The following is a 21,414-nucleotide window of genomic DNA, read 5'->3' on the forward strand; positions in this document are numbered from 1 at the left end:
AGAATTAATAGCTGTGCATCATACTATGTTTTAAAGTATTAGTCATTTAATTAACATGGTACAACTCTCTCTTAAACACTAATTATTGCAGTTGGATGACCTTTTAATAATAAACAATATTCTAATTTTGCACTATTCCCTCCATTTCTCCCCTCCATGTCCAGTCATAAGCTTTTGTTTTATTCACGTTTATCTTTGCTGTTGTGACTTCCAAGTGATTGCGTAACTGGTGTGATCCATGAGCTAAATGCATCAGAAATAGAGCTTAACTGAAACCAAATAAAACACATGTTTCTGTGTTTATTTCCTGATTGGATGCCCTTCTATTCAACCATGTTAAATTGAAAGTGTAGCAGTGCTTGAATAAAACTTAGGTTTCCTCCAGCATATTAGCAGACCCTACATCAAAATTGCATTGTGCTAGGCTAAAATTTGTGTGTATCCATCTGTCATTTATGAAATACTACCGAAGTCACTTCATCCTAGAAAAACATGTTTAAGATTCATTGCTCTCTGATATTGAGGCTGAATTTTGAGATGTGCGACACTTTTTCCCATGTTTGTTTGCAGGAGATACCGAATGTGACTGTGGACTCTGTGCCTACTTCTCCAACTGGTGAAGATATCTCAAAAGCTGAGCAGCTGAAAACTGACGGTAAAAATGATTGCATTCAGCTAATATTTATTATACTGTGTGTGTTTATTTCATCGCCCCATAGAAACATAGAAAATAGAACCAGGAGTAGGTCATTCGGCCCTTTGAGCCTGCTCCGCCATTCAATATGATCATGGCTGATCCCCTTTCTCAACACTGTACCCATACCCCTTGATTCCTTTAGAGTCCAGAAATCTATCTATTTCATTCTTAAATATAATCAGTGACTTGGCCCCCACAGCCTTCTGTGGTAGAGCATTCCATAGGTTCAGCACCCTCTGAGTGAAGAAGTTTCTCCTTATCTCAGTCCTAAATGGTCTACCATGTAGCCTAATTTATTTACTAGATTAAACAATGGCTTCTTGCCAAGAACTTTTGCAAAGATTTTTGCTGAGGTAGTACACCTTTTAGTGTTTGGGCTAGTAAATTTGCTAGATTGGCGGGTTAAAATTTTCACTCCACGGCTAGCAGTCAGCAGAGTTGTGACTTATCAGCCCACACAATCTTAGTTGTAAATCTCTTTTCAATTAACAAAAAATACTGCATGCAGCAACTGTTTTAATATGAAGGTTCAGAAAAAATATTGCAGGGCAGTAGGGAAAGATCAGGAAAGTGAGATTAATTGGGTACCACAGAACTGGTACAGGCAGAATGGGCTGAATGGCCTCTTTCTATGCTGTATGATTCTGTAATAAGTTTGCTGCTTCCAGTTCTTGAACAGGACTATGTCAGAACCTCAATGTGAGACCCTGCTGAATTGTTGAATCTTGTGTAAGTAAAAGTACTTGAAAGAAAGCTTTTTCATCTTTGGCCATAGACAACCTGCAATCTCAGCTTTGCCCTTATGGTTTATGACCATTTGATATTTACTTTAATCACCCTCACTCAACTATTTTTCTTTTTATCTGAATTTTCAGTGTTAATGTTCACATGGTTACACATTGAAAAATAATGTTGGAGCCATTCCCAATTATTCAAAATGTTCTGAAGCTTTGAATAACTGAAAGTTGGGAATTACAAGCTGTATGAAAAGGAGGAGGGGGTGCAGAGTATTAAAACAGTTTGGAAAAGACAGTGGGCTCACGTTTAGAAGTGTGCTCAAAACCTTAAAAACTGTTTCTTTGGTTACAACTTGGGTCACAAAGGATAGCTGGGCTTCCTTAGGATACATGTAATTGATTCTGATTTTCTTTTCATCATTTAGGAAATGAACAAATGAAAGAAGAAAATTACCAATGTGCTGTGGATTACTACACAAAAGCCATTGAATTGAATCCGAGCAATGCAGTTTATTATTGCAACAGGTACAATGGATACTAGTTTTATTTCCTTCAATTCTGTGTCAACCTTTTGGATATGCATTCCAATTGTATATGGAACCTTTTATGTGAGCTGTGCTCTTTAGCAGAAAGGTTACTTCAAGAGTGAGCAATGAGCACATTGGGTGACATTTGTTATTTTGCCCCACAACCTTTGACTTTCTGGTACTATTTGCCAACCAGTCAAGAACAGTCATAACTACAGCTTCCATGTAACCAAATTTTCCACTTTGTTTGGACACAGTCTGAGGAAATTGGGAATTAAATCAAGGGCTACAGTGGCAAAATGCTTGCTTGTTATTATAACAGTCCGCTGGGATTCTGCACAAACCACTCTGAGATGGGAAAGAACTTCCATTCAAAATCACCACCGTGTTACGTCCTCTGGCATCCCACAGCTCTTCAGTTATTTCTTTACATTTGAACTACATTCATATTATGTAGGCAAACATGACAGCCAATTTACACTTAGGAAAGGAGTCAGGGAGTCCTTCACATGCAGACTGATCATTTTATACATTGAGTTGTGATCTGAAGGGATTGTGGAAGCAGATTCAATAACAACATTGAGAAGAGGATTGGATAAATATTAGAAGGGGAAAGGTTTACAGGACTATGGGAAAAGATCAGCACGGTGGGACTATTGGATGGCCATACCAAAGAGCTGGCACAGATTCGTTGGGCCAAATGCCCTCTTCCTGCCCTGTTGCGTTCTATGCCATGGACTTCCACATAGGGTAATAAAACAAAAACCTTGGAATTATTTCAGAAGCTGTTGCATGCTGTGATGGAGCAACTGGATGGATTAATTGGGTTGGTTTTGAATGCCTTCCTCATCCATATGTATCTTTTGAATGTTGAACATGAAAAATAGCAGGAAATAGTTTTGATATTCAGGCCTGAGGTGCAGATTAGCGGTAAGAAGATCTTCTGAAAACAGTTAGCAGATGGCTAATTATAAGAAAGGGAAACCAGTAAAATAGAAAGTCAAGCTTGCAATTAGATTGAGATGTATGAAGGCTGCAGCATCTAGAACTGTAATGGCTGAGCAACCATAGTTTTTCTAGCTGCATGAGTATAAGATGGTTCAGTTGTCTCTAACCTGCTTTATTACAGCAAATTCCAATACTACAATTTTCCAAGCTGTATTGGATGTAAACTGATCTGGTTTTACTAATCATCGTTTTGTGTTCTTTTGCAGGGCAGCGGCATTGAGTAAATTAGGAAACTATACCGGAGCAGTGCAAGATTGTGAAAAAGCAATAGCTTTTGACCCGAGCTACAGCAAAGCTTATGGCAGAATGGGGTGAATAGAATTTTTTTAAACATATTTCCCTTCTACTCCACTCCTGAAGGTGCTAGTTTCATGAAAAAACAATTCTGAGCACCTTCTACTCAAGTAGACACTCTTCATTTGCCAATATAGGCTAGTCAAACATGAGAGGGCATCACTTGCAAATTTGATCTCATCCTTACTACATGTCCACATGTTCACGGGAGATTACTGGCAAAGCAACAGGGAATCTTGGACTTTCCCTTCACTAATCCAGGACACTGAAGGCAGTTGTGGCTCTACAGCCAAAGTAATTAATATCAACTAAATTGGCACAGGCCATGGATGAAACCTGGTCTGTATATTTGTTCACTGCCTTAACTAGTTAAGCCTTTGGAGATGTTGTTTAGAATGCGTAGCACCTGTAGCTATGGGCCTGTATCCATTGGAGTTTAGAAGAATGAGAGGTGATCTTGTTGAAACGTAGAGGATCCTAAAGGGGCTTGACAGGGTAGATTCTGAAAGGATGTTTCTGCTTAAACCCCTTAGTTACTAGTAGAAGCAATAGGATTTTAACCCAGTCCATTGCTGGAGCTATCTGGAGGATACTGTATTAATGCCTACTAAATTTCACAGACTAACATTTTCTTCTTTGCTTAATTGAAGATGAAAAAGGAGGAGCATTTAAAAAGCATCCTTAAATGTTGAAAAATACCCCGACATGCTCGAGAAAAACATAAGGAGCAAAAAAAAGCGGAGTCAAAATCTTAGTTGAAAAGCTGGACCTTAAGGAGTAGAAGATTTATGGGGATGGGGCAAGTTACAGACTGATAAGAAAAATAATTTTCAATGAGGTGTTGTAGGTGTTTCAAGTCGGGTCAGTGAAGGCAGAGGTTTTGATGAGCTGAAGTATATTGAGAGTGGAAGATAGAAGGCAGGCCTGAAGAGCATTGTAATAATCAAATCTGGAGCTGTCAAAGGCATAACGAAGGTTTTGGTGGTGAGTGGGTTGGTAAGAGTGGAGGCAAGGTGATGACAGAGGTGGAATTCGACAGTTTACACAATGGTGAGGAACTGAGATCAGAAACTCAGGTCCGAGTCTAGTAAGGTTGCAAACAATCTGCTTCAAACCAAGAAATTAACTAAGATGGGGATGAAGTTAGTGCAAGGGTTGAGGACAATGCAACCCTAACAGCTTTCATTCTGATTGCTAAAATTGCAGAAGGGTAGCTGGAAGACCTACACAGAAACCAGTGGGTAGTAATATTAGCATGTATTAAATACTTTATTACCTACCTTCCTATCCTATAGCCTCTTAATTTATCTAGTTACGTGTTAAATCTTTAGATACTATCCCTGCGAAAATCATTGCCAAATTTAGAAGGTGCTTCAGTCTTTAATCAGATTGGACACACATAGAGAGTATGGGAGTTGGTGGCAAGAAAATAGAAATAATGGAGAAGATAGAGCAAACCCACGTCAGTGTGAAAAAAACCATCTGGCCATCCCTGCTAATTTAAGCATAAGAGAAAACACTGGGTTCTCTGGCGTCATTGCTGCTGCCACCTGGTCATGAGCCTGGTCCTGTGGGAAACTCATGCTTACGCACGAGCATCACCCAGAGTTCCAAATAACAGATTACTCAGGAAAATTCTTTGCTTAGTTTTGTGGCATAAATCAGAAAATTTAGGATCACTGTACTGTACAATAATTATTCTCAAATGTCAGCACTGATTAAAAATGTTTTAGTCCTATACAAACATATTAATTAGGAGGAGTAGGCCATTTGGCCCCTCGAACTTGCTTTGCCATTCAGTAAGATCATCGCTGATCTGATTGTGGCCTCAACTCCACGTTTCACCTACCCCCAATAACCTTTGATTCCCTTGTTAGTTAAGAATTTATCTACATCTGCCTTAAAGACTTTCAATATCCCTACCTACCGCTCTCTGGGCAAGAGAGTTCCACAGACTCACGACCCTTGGAGAGAAGAAAAATTCTCCTCATCTCCGTCTTAAATGGGAGACCCCGTATTTTTAAGCTGTGTCCCCTAGTTCTGGAGTCTCCCACAAGTATTGGAAGACTAAAACCATTGTCCTCGACGTTTGCACCAATTTCATCCCCATCTCAGTTAATTTCTTGGTTGGTAGCAGATTGTTTGTAACCCTACTGAGTTTCTGATCTCAGTTCCTCACCGTCATGTAAACTGACGACTTCCACCTCTCATCACATTGCCTCCACCCTTAACAGCCCACCCACCACCAAAACCTTCATTATGCCTTTGACAGCTCCAGATTTGATTATTATAATGCTCTACCGGCATGCCTTCCATCTTCCACTCTCAATGTACTTCAGCTCATCCAAACCTCTGCTGCCTGTATCCTTCCCCATCACCTCTACCCTCACTGACCGACTTGCAACACCTACAACACCTCATTGAAAGTTATTTTTCTTATGTGACTTGCCCCATCCCCATTAATCTTCTACCCCTTAAGACCCAGCTTTTCAACTAAGATTTTGACTCTGCTTTTTTTTGCTCCTTATGTTTTTCTGGAGCATGTTGGGGTATTTTTCAACATTTAAGGATGTTATATAAATGCTGTTCCTCCGTTTTCATCTTCAATTAAGCAAAGAAGAAAATGTTAGTCTGTGAAATTAGTAGGCATTAATACAGTATCCCCCCGCCAGATAGTTCCAACAATGGACTGGGTTAAAATCCTATTGCTTCTACTAGTAACCAAGGGTTTCAAGATGGTGGGGAAAGCAATGAAGCAAAGGTCCGAAGTTCAGCATTTCTATTTGTAATCAACAAAATAAATAAACGAAATATTTACAGACTGTTGGCATAATATAATATCTTTTGTAATGGGCAAGGGTACCCTGGTTTGTACCCCACATCCCCCCTACCTCTGCTTTGGCTCCTCGTAGAGACTTACCCATTTCAGTAGAGATGTTAGACTCCGCATGAAAGAGAAAAAAGATTCCAAGCTAAGAATAATAGCTTCTACTTCAACACTTGCTGTCTGCGGAACCACAGAGGCTGTCATGGTCAATTGATCCCAGTTGCAAAACTGTGAAGGATAAAAGTATATTTGACTCTTCTAGCGTGTTTAAATATACTGTTTGTCATTGATGTCTATCAGGCTGCCGCAGAGCATATGAGGTACAGATGTCACCTTGGCTTATTTGGGACAATATTCACCAAGGAATTGTTGCTTAATTCCTGGTGTGGGACTTCATTGCAGTGCTAAAAGAGCATCTGAAATCTGTCATCTTTTGCACCTTAAACCAAGGTCCATCTGCCTGTTTAAATAGAAACAAAAGATTCCATGATGCAATTTTTCCAATGTCCTGGCGAATGTTTTTCCTCAACTAATGGCCCATTAACCTGCTTTTTTTTATCACTGGCTGCTTGTCAGTCCTTGCTATGATTGAACTGCAAAAATAATTCATTGGCTGTGAAGGAATTTGGGTGCGATAAAGTGCCATATAAATAGAAGTTGTTTTTTCACTTTTTGTGAAGTCCTGGCATTCTGAAATTTTAACATTTTATATTTTCTATATTGTTCTGTAGTGGCGTTGTATATTCTAAGGATACAGACTGTGTTTCTGGCTGAATAAAGACAGTTAACTGATTTGATTCATTTCAGGTTGGCTCTGGCTAGTCTAAATAAATATAGCGAGGCAGTTAATTACTACAAGAAGGCTCTGGAGCTGGATCCTGAAAACGAATCTTACAGAGCAAACCTCAATATAGCAGAACAGAAGATCAAGGATGCACCAAGTCCAGTAAGTGCTGAAAAATGAAATCGAATCTGCTCATATTATTGTGTAATCCTGTGAGCATGCAAGATTTTAAGTTTGCACAAAAGCAAGATATCGTCTGAAATCAATTTTCAAGGGCCTACAGTAACATGAGTACAGTTTTATTTCAGCAGTTCTGTGAAATGAGGGGAGTAAAGGAAGAGAGGGTGCTTTCAAGCCCAAGTATTCCTCTGTTCTATATTCTCAATTTTTCTGACTTTTTAATCATTGATATTTTATTAGAAGTCAAATCTAAATGTCATATAAGTTCCTGAATAGGGTACCCAGATAAAGAAATGGGTCCTTGCTGCAAGCCACTGAAGAGAAACTGTCCAGAGCGAGGTTGTAGATTGAAATGTCAGTTCCAGATAGGCCTGGGAGCCACCTGACTCTAGGACAGAGTTCTTCCAGCTGGCATTGTAGAACAAACATTCTACCCCTTTTAGTGTACAACACAGTTTTATGTGTCTCTTTTTTAGAAATAGCTGTTAGAATTATTCAGAAATACGCTTTGTAAATGCTGTATGATCATGTGCATGATTTAGAATTTGCAAAGGAATTTTAGAAGGTTGACCACCTCAGTATTACGTGCTTTGCTTGCTGCATGCAGAGGAATGGAAATTAAGTAGAGCTGGTCTTCGTGACAAATTTAAAAGCAAAATATTTCAAACTGACTCAGCAGAAAAATCATACGTCCACTATGGTGTTGAGTAACCAACAAATTCCCAGGTCTGTGCTGAGGTAGACAATTTTAGCAAGGACATTGTTAGGGGACATAATTATTCAGTGGTTGAAGGGAAAACTTCACTTATTGAACTGTATTCCAGCACATCTGAACCTATTTTATCCTGCTGGAAGGTTGATTTTGGTAGGATGACTAAATGAGGTAGAAGAAATAAATATACAAATAAAGATCCATGAAGAATTAAAAGCAGCAATGCAAGATGATAAGGCCATAGCAATTGCAAATTATTTACTTGGATTCGTTTTTAGAAGAACAGATGACAAAAGTAGGGAGGTAATAAATTTATATAGAATCTTAGTTAGACCACATTTAAAGTATGGTCTCCACACAAGTGAAAGGATATTGAAGGACTGGAGAAAGTTTCATTCTCTCAGAAACATCCTTGTACATCTTTTCCGCACTATGAGGAAAGATTAAGCAGGCTGGGGCTCACTCTTCTGGATAAGAGGAGACCTGATGGTGATGATTTACAACCATGAAGGGGAATGATGGGATGGATTTGGACAAGCTGCCTTCAGTTATGGGTGACTCCATGATAAGGGGTCATAAATATAAGATTGTCACTAACAGATCAAATAAAGAATTTAGGAAGAATTTCTTCCAACCGAGAGTGGCAAGAATGGAACTTGCCACAACATGGAGTAATTGAAGAAGAGAATATTGATGCTTTTAAGGGAGACTTAATGTTTACATGAGGGACAAAGAAATATTGGGTATGTGTACAGAATAACAAGTAATTAGAGTGGGAAAAGGCTCCTGTGGAGCATAAACACTGGCATAGACTAATTGTGCTAAATGGCCTGTATCCTGAATTGTGGATTCCGTATAATTCTTTTCAATGTACATAAAATCTACACACAACGTGCAAACTATTAAATAACACCAACTTTTCACAATTATTTCAAAATTTTGTGGATGCCAGTAGGGATCTGAGCAACTTTGATTAGCCTGGTCATATTATGATGCATTAGTTTTAATTTTCCAAAATTCCCTAGATTCTGGAAAGATCTCATCAGATTGTAAAATAGTGAATGTGACTCCTCTTTCAAGAAAGGAAGGAGACAGAAAGCAAGAAACTACAGGCCAGTTAACAACATCTATCATAGGGAAATTGCTGGCAATCTATTATTAAGGAGGTTATAGTAGGACATATAAGACATCTCAATGTAATCAAGCAGAATCAACATGGTTTTGTGAAAGGGAAATCATGTTTGACTAATTTATTAGAATTCTTTGAGGGAGTAACAAGAAATGTGGATAAAGGGGAACCTTTGGATGTGCTATACTTAGATTTCCAGAAGGCATTGACAAGGTGCCACATCAAAGGTTACTACACAAAAATAGCTCATGGTGTAGGGGGTAACATATTATCATTGATAGAAGATTGGTTAGTTAACAGGAAGCAGAGAGTAGGGATAAACAGGTCTTTTTCGGGTTGGCAAGATGTGACGAATGGAGTGCCACAGTGATCGGTGCTGGGGCCTCAACTATTTATAATTTATATCAATGACTTGGATGAAGGGACCAAAGGAATGGTTGCTAAATTTGCTGATGCCACAAGGTGGATAGGAAAGTAAGTTGCGAAGAGGACGCAAGGAGTCTGCAAAGGGACATAAATAGGTTAAGTGAGTGCGAAAAAACTTGGCAGGTGGAGCATAATGTGGGAAAATGTGAATTTGTCCACTTTGGCAGGAAGAATAGAAGAGCAGCGTATATTTAAATGGAAAGAGACTACAGAACTTGTACAGGCGGATCTGGGTGTCCTGGTACAGGAATCAAGAAAATTTTGTATGTGGGTACAGCCGGTGATTAGGAAGGCAAATTGAATATTGCCGTTTATAGCAAGGGGAATGGGATATAAAAATAGGTATGTTTTGTTACAGTTGTACAGGGCATTGGTGAGACCACATCTCGAGTACTGTGTACAGTTTTGGACCCCTTACTTAAGAAAGGATATAAATGCCTTAGAAGCAGTTCAGAGAAGGTTCACTCGACAGATACCAGGGATGGAGGGGGAGTGGTTATCTTATTGGAAAAGGTTGGACAGGCTGGACCTGTATCCATTGGAGTTTAGAAGAATAAAAGGTGATCTTATTGAGACATATAAGATCCTGAGAGGGCTTGAGAGGGTGAATGCTGAAAGGATGCTTCCCCTTGTGGGAGAGGCTAGAACTAGGGGGCGCTTTAAAAATAAGACATCTCCCATTTAAGACAGAGATGAGAAAAAATGTTTTTGAGGGATGAGTGACTTAGGAATTCTCTTCTCCAGAGAGTGGTGGAGGCAGGGTCAATGAATATTTTTAAGGCAGAGGTAGATAAATTATGGACTAACAAGGGAGTCAAAGGTATCCGGGGGAGGGGGGGGGGGGGGTGGGGGTTGCAGTAGGCGGAATTTGGAGTTGAGGTCACAATCAGATCAGCCACGATCTTATCAAATGGCAGAACAAGCTCAAGGGACTGAATGTTCGTATTGGAGTTAGGCTATTATTGAACGACTGGTCATTTTTGACAACCATTCATGGTAGAGTTACTCTCCTAGGCTATACCCTCTGGAACATTCTCGATAAAACTCTCCACATCTCTTTCAACTTAAAACCAATCTTGTTTTGAAGCCTTAGGTCACCTCTCCTGATCCTTTTATCACTTTTTTATCTATCTTGTTGTCCTTTTCCCTTACCCCTTCCAAACATGCTTTGAGTGTTTTCTCTTTGAAAGTTATATGAATGCAAGCTGTTGTTCAATAGTGGAATGAATCCTGAAATCTGTGCAAGTGTAGTGGAAGAGGAGTCAGCCCTTTTCTGTCATTCCAGTATGGACAGTGCTATTTTGTGCACGCTACTTTGCAACCAACTTCGCCTCTAATTTTCTCTTGTCATGTGTGGCCTATTCATTTCAGGTCTTTAAATTTTTTTCGTCTGTCAGTGGATGCACAGTAACTTAATGGGTCCAACCTGTATTTGGTTGCTCCGCAAGCCAGCTTAAAGGGAACATTGTTTGCAGCTCCTATTTTTTGATGAAGACGAGTTTTATACTTGGTGTTCTTTTAGCTGGGAGCAACAGGAAGGCAGAGGGAGAATAAGGAAACATTTGCAGGGAGTAGATGCAATCAAGTATCTTGTAACTTGTTGAACAGGAGTTAGAACTTTTTTTTCTATCCAAAATGGGATGGTTCTATTTGTGAGCAGAGAATAGTTCACTGTTGCATTTCAAGCTTAGCAGCTGACTGGGACATGGTTTCGTCATACAGTTGAGTGGAATTGTTTTCCAGAGTGCATGTGTCCTCGACTTCATGTCGGTCCTCCTTCCCTGTTCCACACAAAAACATGACCTCTCGCTTTAGCTCACAAGAGTATTTGTTCTTCTTCCCCCAGACAGGAGGCAGCGGTGGGTTCGATCTGGCAAGTTTACTGAATAACCCAGGCTTCATGAATATGGTAATTTTGCTGCTTGGTCTCTTTTTTTTTACTTTATTTTTATGGTTTTATGTTTATTTTCCCAATCAGTTGCCCCTACAAGACCACTTTCACCCTCTTTCCTCCTCCTCCTCCACCACCACCACCCCCCACCCCCCACCCCCATTCCCCCAAATAACCTTCCCCTGCTAGGTGAAGAAATTCTGAATATATCCCACTACTGCTTTGCGGTCAGCTGTTTTCTGTTTGGCTGAGATGGACAATCTGCCTGATTATTTGCTAGTCTCACAGAGGGATCATTCCATTCATGGTATTCCTCCTACAATCCTTGGTGGGAGCTGCTGATGGAAAATGTTGTCACTAGGATTCCCGTCTGGTGCAAGTGTGCAATCTTCCTACCAGTGTACACTTGTATTTTCTGATGCTGTCACCATTTGATTCCATTTTTTCCTTCCAATGTTGGGTTGCATCTGAGGTAGAGTACTTGTGCCGAATCACAATAGGGTGAAGTACAGATATACACAAGTTGATGGGTGATGGGGGTAGATCATGGTGACAAATGTATTGCCAACATCAAGCATATTGACTTGAGCATATTTGTTCCAACAATGCATTGGTAGCCAGTATAGCCTAGTAACAATAGATCATCTCAGCAATGTAACAAGGAAGCAGACTCAGCACTCTAAACTTCTCCAAATTTGGTTGGAAGACCAGCCCTACAAGTAGGAGGGCATCATACCAAGTAAAAAGCTCTTTACTTTGAATGTCATTTGCATTTTGTAATATGCAATATTTTCTATTTTTGAATGCTTAAAAGAAACTTTGATCTGCAAAAGAAGTTATTTAATTGTGCAAAAAAAACACCAAACGTACAAGAAATAGTTTTAGTTGACCTAAGTGATTTCTCAATGATTTCCTCTTCTAGGCATCAAATCTAATGCAGAATTCACAAGTACAACAATTGTAAGTTTCTCTTTCAATGGTTTGTCTCTTAGTTACAGTTAATTCTGAGCTTTTTGTATTAATTGAATGATTTATTTGCAATTCCGTTGGACAGAATGTCTGGAATGATGTCTGGGTCCTATGGTCCAGTAGGAGCTGGGGGAGCAGGACCTGGGACAGGAGCCAATGATATTGCAGGCCTCATCCAAGCGTGAGTTTGCTTTACATTCTTGCCCTTCTGCCTTTATTACAAGCCAAACAAATCTTTCGTAATAGGCTTGCAACCAAAGGTCAACTGTCCACCTCTCTGCACACAACTAAATTCCACTTGCTGCTTTTATTTCTATCCTTGAAGGATTCCAATGGTTTTCTGGTCACCTTTCATCTCCTTCCATTCCACCCTTGCTCTTTAAAAAGGTGACACATACTGCCCCTTCCTGTCTATTGCCATTTTATGCACACATATGCACCTGACATCTGATGCCTGATGAGAAGGCAAAAACTGAGCAGTGAATGCTTATAAGACCATAGGACCATAAGACATAGGAGCAGAAATTAGGCCATTCGGCCCATCGAGACTGCTCTGCCATTCAATCATGGCTGATAAGTTTCTCAACCCCATTCTCCCGCCTTCTCCCCATAACCTTTGATCCCCTTACCAATCAAGAACCTATCTATCTCGGTCTTAAATACACTCAATGACCTGGCCTCCACAGCCTTCTGTGGCAATGAATTCCATAGATTCACCACTCTCGGGCTAAAGAGGTTACTCCTCATCTCTGTTCTAAAAGGTCTTCCCTTTACTCTGAGGCTGTGCCCTCGGGTCCTAGTCTCTCCTACTAATAGAAACATCTTCCCCACGTCCACTCTATCCAGGCCTTTCAGTATTCTGTAAGCTTAATACCAGCAGCACAGCAAATGTTTTGATAGTAATGACAGCAAGAAGGGATGTTACTGCATAATTATTCCATCTTGAAAGATGTTTCAGTGAAGCACAAAATGACACATCTATCATCGATTACTGGTCATCTTGTATATAAAGGAATAGGAGTAGGCCATTCAGCCCATCAAGCTTATTCCACCATTCAGTCAGATCATGGTTAATCTGTATCTTAACTCTATCTTCCCATCCATATTTCATAATACAAGATACCTTTGCTTAACTTCAAAACTGAGGTAGAGTTTTTTTATTATCAAGTGACTTAGGCTGGATAACTTTGGAGGAGAGGGCTGAAATTTTCAGATTTTAACTGCTTTGTGTGAAAAGATCTCTACCCGACCTCACCTCTATCCTAGCTCTAATTCTAAGGTTACACTATCCCATGAGAGGAATTAGTTTTTTTTCTTTCTATCCTATCAACACCTTTGATCGTCTTAAACACATCAATTAGATCACCCCTTAATCTTCTGTACTTAGAATCGTAGAACGATACAGCAGAGAAGGAGACCTTTTGGACCATTGTGCCTGTGGCAGCTCTTTTGTAGCTATCCAATTAATACCCCTACCCTCTCTTTCCTGAAAGCCTTGTAAATCTTTTTCTTCAATAACTTATCCAATTCACTTTCGAATGTTATCATTGAAACTACTTCCATCAACCTTTCAAGCAGTACATCCCAGATCACAGCAACTCACTGTGTGTTTCTCTTTTTAAAAATGATTGTCTCAACACCTCTTGTTCTTTTGCCAATCATTTTAAATCTGTGGCCTCTGATTTCCAGCCCTTCTGTATTTCATTAAATAGTCGTTTGGTAGTACTGAACTCGGGTATTGCTGAAAAAGAGACTTTTTTTGTCGAAGCTTTTCGTCTTGCACTCATCAGGACAATTCGCAAGAAAATACCAATGTCGGGAGAACAACATATTTTTACTGTATGAAAGATCCTATATAAATGGAAACTGTTCTTCTGCTTGTAGACTCTTCTGTGTCATTAATCTGAAAACTGTGTTGAACTGTAAAGTAAGTACCTGTGATGGGCATCTACTCTCATTTGGGTGACTTGCTATCCCCAGGTACATTGGGCTGCCATGCAAGATTACTGGGTTAAGGACTTGTTACAACAAATGCTTTATAAGCTCGTAAGTTCAAAAGCTGGCATGTTGACTGCCTCTGGACTTGTAGTAACCTGTGAACAAGTCATACAGAAATTGATGGGACATTGACTGTATCAGGTTGCTTGGCCCCTAGCTGTTGCCAGTGTTGTTTTCAGATATCCAATGGGAAGGGTGTTTGGGGGAGTGGGGGGAAGATTGTCTCAAGCAGGTGAGTGGTATGGAGTCTACATAAATCATGCCCCATTTCTAGTGTGACTAGCTTTATTTTTTTCTTAAATCCAGAGGACAGCAGTTTGCACAGCAGATGCAACAGCAGAATCCAGAGCTAATTGAACAGTTACGGAGCCAAATCCGGAGCCGAACCCCTAGTGCCAGCAACGAGGAACAGTCCTAACAGAAGGCAACATGAATGCTGTTTGACAGTGAGTTGGGGATGTAGGCAAATACAGAAGCTAACTTCAGGGATATGAGAAAACAGCATTGTCAGTCAGGAAGCCTGATTCAAAGTTTTCATTGATTTTTTTTTTCTCACTTAATTAAAACGATTACTAGAGGTACATTTTTAGTTGATTTGCAGTTGGCAACAAAATCGGTGTGAATGCAAAGTGCTTTGCTACTTTGTGGGTAGCAGAGAGTCAAATGTACAAAAGCCATTGAGGTTGTAGGGCTTTAACCAGGAGAAGATACTTAAGATGAGACAAAGATCAAACTAAGGCAGAAGTTTCTTAATTCTACTGTCTGGAACTCTCTATAAATCCTTGGCCCCTCTACTTCCCTCAGCATTCTAAAAGCCTGCTGACAATCTCCCTGACCAAGTATTTAGTTGCCTCTTAACTCTTTTTCCCATCAAGCCTGCTCTGCCATTCAATAAGAGCATGGCTGATCTGCTAGTGTTCAAACTCCATATTCCCATCTACCTCCCGATAAACTTAGATTACAAGAATCTATCTACCTCCGCCTTAAAAATATTGAATGACCCCGCATCCATTGCCTTCTGAAGCATAGAGTTCCAAAGTTGCACAACCCATTAAGGGAAAAAAAATTCTGATCCCTGACCTAAAAGAGCAACCCCTAATGCATACTCTGTTTGCATAAATGGTTGTTTTTCTGATTGGCAGGTTGTGATGAGTGGCATCCTGCAGGGGTCTGTGCTGGGGCCTGAACTTTTTACAATTTATATCAATGACTTGGATGAGGGGAGGGATGGCATGGTAGCTAAATTTGCACATGACACAAAGATAGGCAGGAAAGTATGTTGTGAAGAGGACATGAAATAGTAGATGGATCTAGATTGGCTGAGTGAGTGGGCAAAAATCTGGCAAATGGAGTATAATGTGGGAAAATGTGAAGTTGTTCACTTTGGCAGCAAGAATAAAAAAGCAGAGTATTAGTTAAACAGGGAGCGACTGCAGAATTCTGAGGTGCAGAGGGACCTAGGTGTTCTAGTACGAGTCAAAAAGTTAGTATGCAGGTACAGTAAGTAATTAAGACTAATGGAATGCTATCCTTTATTGCGAAAGGAATTGAACACAAAAGTGAGGATGTTATGCTTCAGTTATACATGGCATTAGTGAGACCATATCTCGAATGCTGTGTGCAGTTTTGGTCTCTTATTTAAGGAAGGATGTGAATGCCTTGGAGGTGGTTCAGAAAAGGTTTACTAGATTCATACCTGGACTGAGCAGATTGTCTTATGAGAATAGGTTGGACAGACCAGGCTTGTTTCCACTGGAGTTTAGAAGAGTGAGGGGTGACTTGGGCAGGAAGACTACAAGGTAGGACAGTTGATGAACAGTGGCAGATATTTAAGGCGATAATCAATTCCTCCCAAGTAAGGAAGAAAGATGGCAAGAGGTTGAAAAAGCATCCATGGCTAAGCAGGGAAGTTAAAGATAACTTAACGGCAAAAACTAAGGCGTACCAAATTGCAACGGTCAGTGGCAGGCTGGAAGATTGGGAAACTTTTAAAGATCAACAAAGGGTTACTAAAAAACATAATAAAAAGAGCAAAGGTAAATTATGAAAGAAAACTAGCGCAAAATGTAAAAACTGATAGCAAAAGCTTCTACAAGTATATAAAAGGAAAGAGAGTAGCTAAAGTGAATGTTGGTCCCTTGGAGGACGAGACTGGGGAGTTAATAGTGGGGAACGCAGAAATGGCAGAGACGCTTAATCAATATTTTGCCTCAGTTTTCACAGTGGAGGACACTAGTACCACCCCAATAGTAACAGGTAGTGCAGAGAATATAGAGAAGAAGGAACTTAGAACAATCACCATCACTAGAGAAAAAGTATTGAGCAAATTATTGGGATTAAAGGGTGACAAGTCCCCGGGACCTGAAGGCCTACATCCCAGGGTCTTAAAGGAAGTGGCAGCAGAGATAGGATGCATTGGCTATAATATTCCAAAATTCCCTGGATTCTGGAAAGGTTCCAGTGGATTGGAAAAAATGGTAATATAATGCCCTTATTCAAAAAGGAGGGGAGGCAGAAAGTAGGAAACTATAGACCAGTTAGTTTAACGTCTGTCGTTGGGAAATTGTTGGAATCCATTATTAAGGAAGTAGTAATGTGGGGCATTTGGAAAGTCAAAATGCAATCCATCAGAGTCAGCATGGTTTTATGAAGAGTAAATCATGTTTGACTAATTTGCTAGAGTTCTTTGAAGATGTGACAAGCAAAGTGGATAATGGGGATCCTGTAGATGTAGTATATCTGGACTTCCTGAAGGCCTTTGATAAGGTGCTGCACAAAAGATTAATACACAAGATAAGGTCACACAGAGTTAGGGGTAATTAGTTTGGATAGAGGATTGGCTAACCAGCAGAAAGCAGAGAGTCAGGATAAATGGGTCTTTTTCTGGATGGCAAGCTGTAACTAGTGGGGTGCCACAGGGTTCAGTCCTTGGGCCCCAACTATTTACAATCTATATTAATGACTTGGATTCAGGGATAGAAGGTACTATAGCTAAATTTGCAGATGACACCAGAATAGGTGGGAAAGTAAGTTACAATGAAGAAATAAGAAATTTACAAACAGATGTGGACAGGTTAGGTGAATGCGCCAAAATTTGGCAGATGGAGGTTATCATTTTGATCGGAAGAATAAAAAGGCGACTTATTATTTAAAGGAAAGAAACTTCAAAATGCTTCAGTGCGGAGGGATCTGGGTGTCCTCGTGCATGAATTGCTGAAAGTTAGTATGCAGGTACAGCAGGAAGGCAAATGGAATTTTGGCATTTATTGCTAAAGGAATAGAGTATAAAAATAGGGAAGTGTTGTTGCAACTGTACAGGGCTTTGGTGAGACCGCACCTGGAGTATTGTGCACAGTTTTGGTCCCCTAACTTGAGGAAGGATGTAGTTGCACTGGAGATGGTTTAGAGGAGGTTCACTAGATTGATTCCAGAGATGCGGGGCTTGTCTTATGAGGAGAGATTGAGCAGTTTAGGCCTATACTTGCTAGAGTTTAGAAGGATGAGAGAGGATCTAATTGAGGTATATAAGATGCTAAAGGGGGTAGACAAAGTAGATGTGGAGCGGATGTTTCCCCTTCTGGGGCATTCTAGAATGAGAGGCCATAGTTTTAGGCAATGGGGTGGTAGATTTAATTCAGAGATCAGGAGGAATTATTTTTATCAAAGGGTTGTGAATCTGTGGAATTCACTACCTCAGAGTGCAGTGGATGCTGGGACGCTGAATAAATTTAAGGAGGAGATAGACAGATTTTTAATTAGTAATGGGTTGAAAGGTTATGGGGAGAGGGCGGGAAATTGGAGTTGAGGCCAAAATGAGATCAGCCATGATCGTAATGAATGGCGGGGCAGGCTCGAGGGGCTGAATTGCCTACTCCTGCTCCTAGTTCTTATGTTCTTATGATTGAAGTATATAAGATCCTGAACAGTCTTGACAAGAGGGACGTGGAAAGGATGTTTCCTCTTGTGGGTGAGTCCAGAACTAGGGGGCACCGTTTTAAAATTAGGGGGTCATCCGTTTAGGACAGAGATGAGAATTTTTTTCTGCGGATTGTGTGGCTTTGGAACTCTCCACCTCAGAAGGCAGTAGGGGTGGCGTCATTGAATATTTTTAAGGCAGAGGGAATCAAAGGTTACCGGAGGTAGATGGGAATGTGGAATTCGAAACACACACATATCAGTCACTACCTTATTGAATGGCAGAGCAGGCTTCAGGGGCCAAATAGTCTACTTCTCCTATTTTGTATGTTCTTATGTTCAATCTGTTCCTCTACAAAACAGCTTAGGATATTTTTTACCTTAAAAATGTTGCATTAATATAAGCTGTTGAGAGATAAACTTGCGCAAAACATTTTATTCACTGAACCAGATGAGGAAGTGCCTTATCTCGGACCTTATCCTTCAGTGCCTTAGGGAATCCACTATCATCTGTCTTGTCTGAATGTTAAAAGTAAAATCACTACGTAGTCCAAGGACAACAGATCTCATCTTCAAACACACTGGAAAAGCAAGAGAGAAAAAAAAAGGGAGCAACATTAGAATTTAAGATCCTGAGAATCCACAGGTTATTCAGCATCTGAGAACTGGAAATGTTGAGGCTTCTAGATGCTGCTCACCTGTGCATTTCCAGCATTTTCTGATTTTTTTATTGGCCAAGTATTTTGATTCTGGCTAGTCACAGTAATAGTTTTTTTTAATTCTTACATGGCCAGGCCAGCATTTATTACCCATCCCTAGCTGGCCTAGTTCATAGGGCATTTAAGAGTCAACCACATTACTGTGGGCCTGGAGTCACATGTAGGCCAGACCAGGTTAAAACAGCAGAAAGGGGCATTAGTGAACCAGATGGGTTTTTACAACAATCGACAATGGTTTCATGGTCACCATCAGACTTTTAATTCCAGACTTTTAATTAAATGAATTCAAATTCCACCATCTGCCGTGGTGGGATTTGAACCCAGGTCCCTGGATTACTAGTCCAGCAACAATACCACTACGCCATCACCTCTCCCAGTGGTAAATGTTCTGTCCTTGTCCAAGTATCCTGCTTTTGATGAATCCCACCCAAGGCTGATAAGTGTACATGTGTATGGCCGACGGATGAGGACACATTGGGCTTGGTTGCGATGCCCTCTGTAATGAAATGGCCTGCAGACTCTTGCTAATGAAGGAATGGCCCTTTACACGCCATGGAAGGGGGTGACTCGCCAGTGGAGCCGCATCCCTGCATCATTAGGAAGATGGAAGAAAAGAATGATTTTTTAAAAATCAATTAGATGACCTGTCTGTGATTGAAAACCTGAAATCCTTCAAATAAGATTTTGTATGTGGATTAATTCTTGGATGTTAATTTTACAGGTGATGTGCATCAGTCCAACCCTTACTACTACAAATTGAAGTCGTTTGTTCTTCACTTTGCCATCAGGAACTTGAAGTAATGATTTGTACTGTCACTTGCATGTTCAGGCGGATCTTTAAAGCGGAGAGCTGACAACTTGTAAATACGGAATTTAAAAAAAATACTGGGTTTCAAGCTTGCAAAAACCACTAATTGACCTTTTTGTGGAATTTATGTATTGAGCTTTCTGTGATTCTCTTAAGTTTTTTTAATCAGAATGTTCACAGAGGAACACATAGCTGCTCGATAGCTTCTCCAGAACGTCTGTCATCGTGTAAGATTCTACTGTTCTTCTTAAAACAACAGAAGCTAACAGCAATGGCTCCATATCTCGCCTTCTCAATACTGACATTTTTTTGTCTGAAACATTGTTTTCCAGCATTTCGTCTGTTCAGCAGAGTGGAACAGCAGAAGCCATATGTATAAATACAAACTAATTCAGCTTACAGTGTGATTAACATCACTTGTGTTTTTCATTCATGTAGGCTTTTTAATGTCGCAGAAGATGTTATGAAAATAATAGAAGGATTTGTGCATAGTCTTTTTAAACTTAACTGTTTGAAAACAAGAGGTGAACATGAAACTTAAATTGTCCCCAGGAGTAAAATGGTGAAACATTTCTCAGCTTGAGAAATCATTAACATTACCAGCTTGACCGAGATCAACTTCCAGTTTGTAGTTGATTTATTTTAGGGAATGTTTTTGCAGAGTAAACTCCAGGAGCTGTGGGGGTGGGGGGGAAGCATCCATATCTTATTTAAAATCTATTTGACCACTTTGATTGGTGAAGTGTGCTAGTATGGTAGTGTCAACCACACTGTTTGGGATAGCGCGACTGTTCCCAACACTACCAAAACCTCACGTTTTCTGAGGATTGAGCATGTAATATGCATTGTTCTAGCTGTAGGAATAAAAGGTCTTCATGAGCAGCCAGTGTTTGTGGCCGATACTTGCTGATAAAAGGCGAGAACAAATAGAATGGGAAAGCTTTCACTTTGTTCACTCAAGATATCAAGCTTAAATTTCTGTAGCTGCTTGGTAGTGCAGAACTTGAGTATTGCTGAAAAAAGAGACATGCTGCTGAAGCTTTTCATCTTGCACTCATCAGGACAGAATCGCAAGAATCAAAGGGAGCAACAATATACTGCATGAGAAGAGGGTGCTGATTGGTTTGCAAGTGGACTCTGTTAGAGGCGTTGCCAGTGAGAATGTACCAGGGAACAGTTAACGGCCAAGCTTTCGTTTAAATTCAAACCAGGCAAGCCGACTCTGGTCAAAGCATTGCAATGGGGAATGAACCAGGGAATGTTTCCCAAGCTTTTGTTTAGTTGAAAAGGCGCAATATGTGGACATGTCCTTTCTGTCTACAAAGGACGGGGCTCCGTGTGTGAATATATGTAGCTTCTAGCACGTGTAAGTGAGCCACATTGCAAGCCTGACTGATTATCTTAAATTGGTTGTTAATGTAATTCTTAGCACAACCGTGATTGGACAACACCTACTCAACAATCACTGAATCACATCTAATGTTGGACACTATGTTCTGAGTTTTGTAAACATGGGCTGGTTGACTGTAGTCGGTACTTTGCCTATTGCGAGTAGCCGAAGTGATGTGCTGTTTGATATGATCCACTGTCGTTGGGACGTATGGCCTACACACCTGGCATCAGACTGGTACTGGAATTCATATACCACATTTGTGAGGTAGGCAGAATGTCTTTTTGGCTTGACAGCAGCACCCTATTAGTGGAGAATTCCACTCGTGTTGCCACTGTATAGTAGTAGCGTGAACCGGCTAGCTTCACCTGTTGCTGAAGTCTACCTCAAATTACCCTGAAAG

General features: G+C 40.3%; 1 protein-coding gene across 2 annotated transcripts in view; it reads left to right on the forward strand.

The window, feature by feature from the left end:
- Positions 1 to 21,096, forward strand: part of LOC144688972 (small glutamine-rich tetratricopeptide repeat-containing protein alpha-like) — a 38,666-nt gene extending 17,570 nt beyond the window's left edge. Inside the window, exons 4-12 of one of the 2 annotated variants that reach the window (XM_078556046.1) lie at positions 571 to 655; positions 1,860 to 1,959; positions 3,176 to 3,280; positions 6,898 to 7,036; positions 11,168 to 11,230; positions 12,135 to 12,172; positions 12,267 to 12,362; positions 14,486 to 14,625; positions 19,535 to 21,096. In XM_078556046.1, the coding sequence (XP_078412172.1) occupies positions 571 to 655; positions 1,860 to 1,959; positions 3,176 to 3,280; positions 6,898 to 7,036; positions 11,168 to 11,230; positions 12,135 to 12,172; positions 12,267 to 12,362; positions 14,486 to 14,597 (738 nt within the window). In that variant the 3' untranslated portion in view covers positions 14,598 to 14,625; positions 19,535 to 21,096. The remainder of the gene's footprint in view (positions 1 to 570; positions 656 to 1,859; positions 1,960 to 3,175; positions 3,281 to 6,897; positions 7,037 to 11,167; positions 11,231 to 12,134; positions 12,173 to 12,266; positions 12,363 to 14,485; positions 14,626 to 19,534) is intronic. The other variant, XM_078556047.1, reaches the window with a different exon arrangement.
- Positions 21,097 to 21,414: the final 318 nt, after the last annotated feature.

The sequence above is a fragment of the Cetorhinus maximus genome, chromosome 13 (genome assembly GCF_964194155.1).
Source record: "Cetorhinus maximus chromosome 13, sCetMax3.hap1.1, whole genome shotgun sequence".
Classification (NCBI taxonomy): Eukaryota; Metazoa; Chordata; class Chondrichthyes; order Lamniformes; family Cetorhinidae; genus Cetorhinus; species Cetorhinus maximus.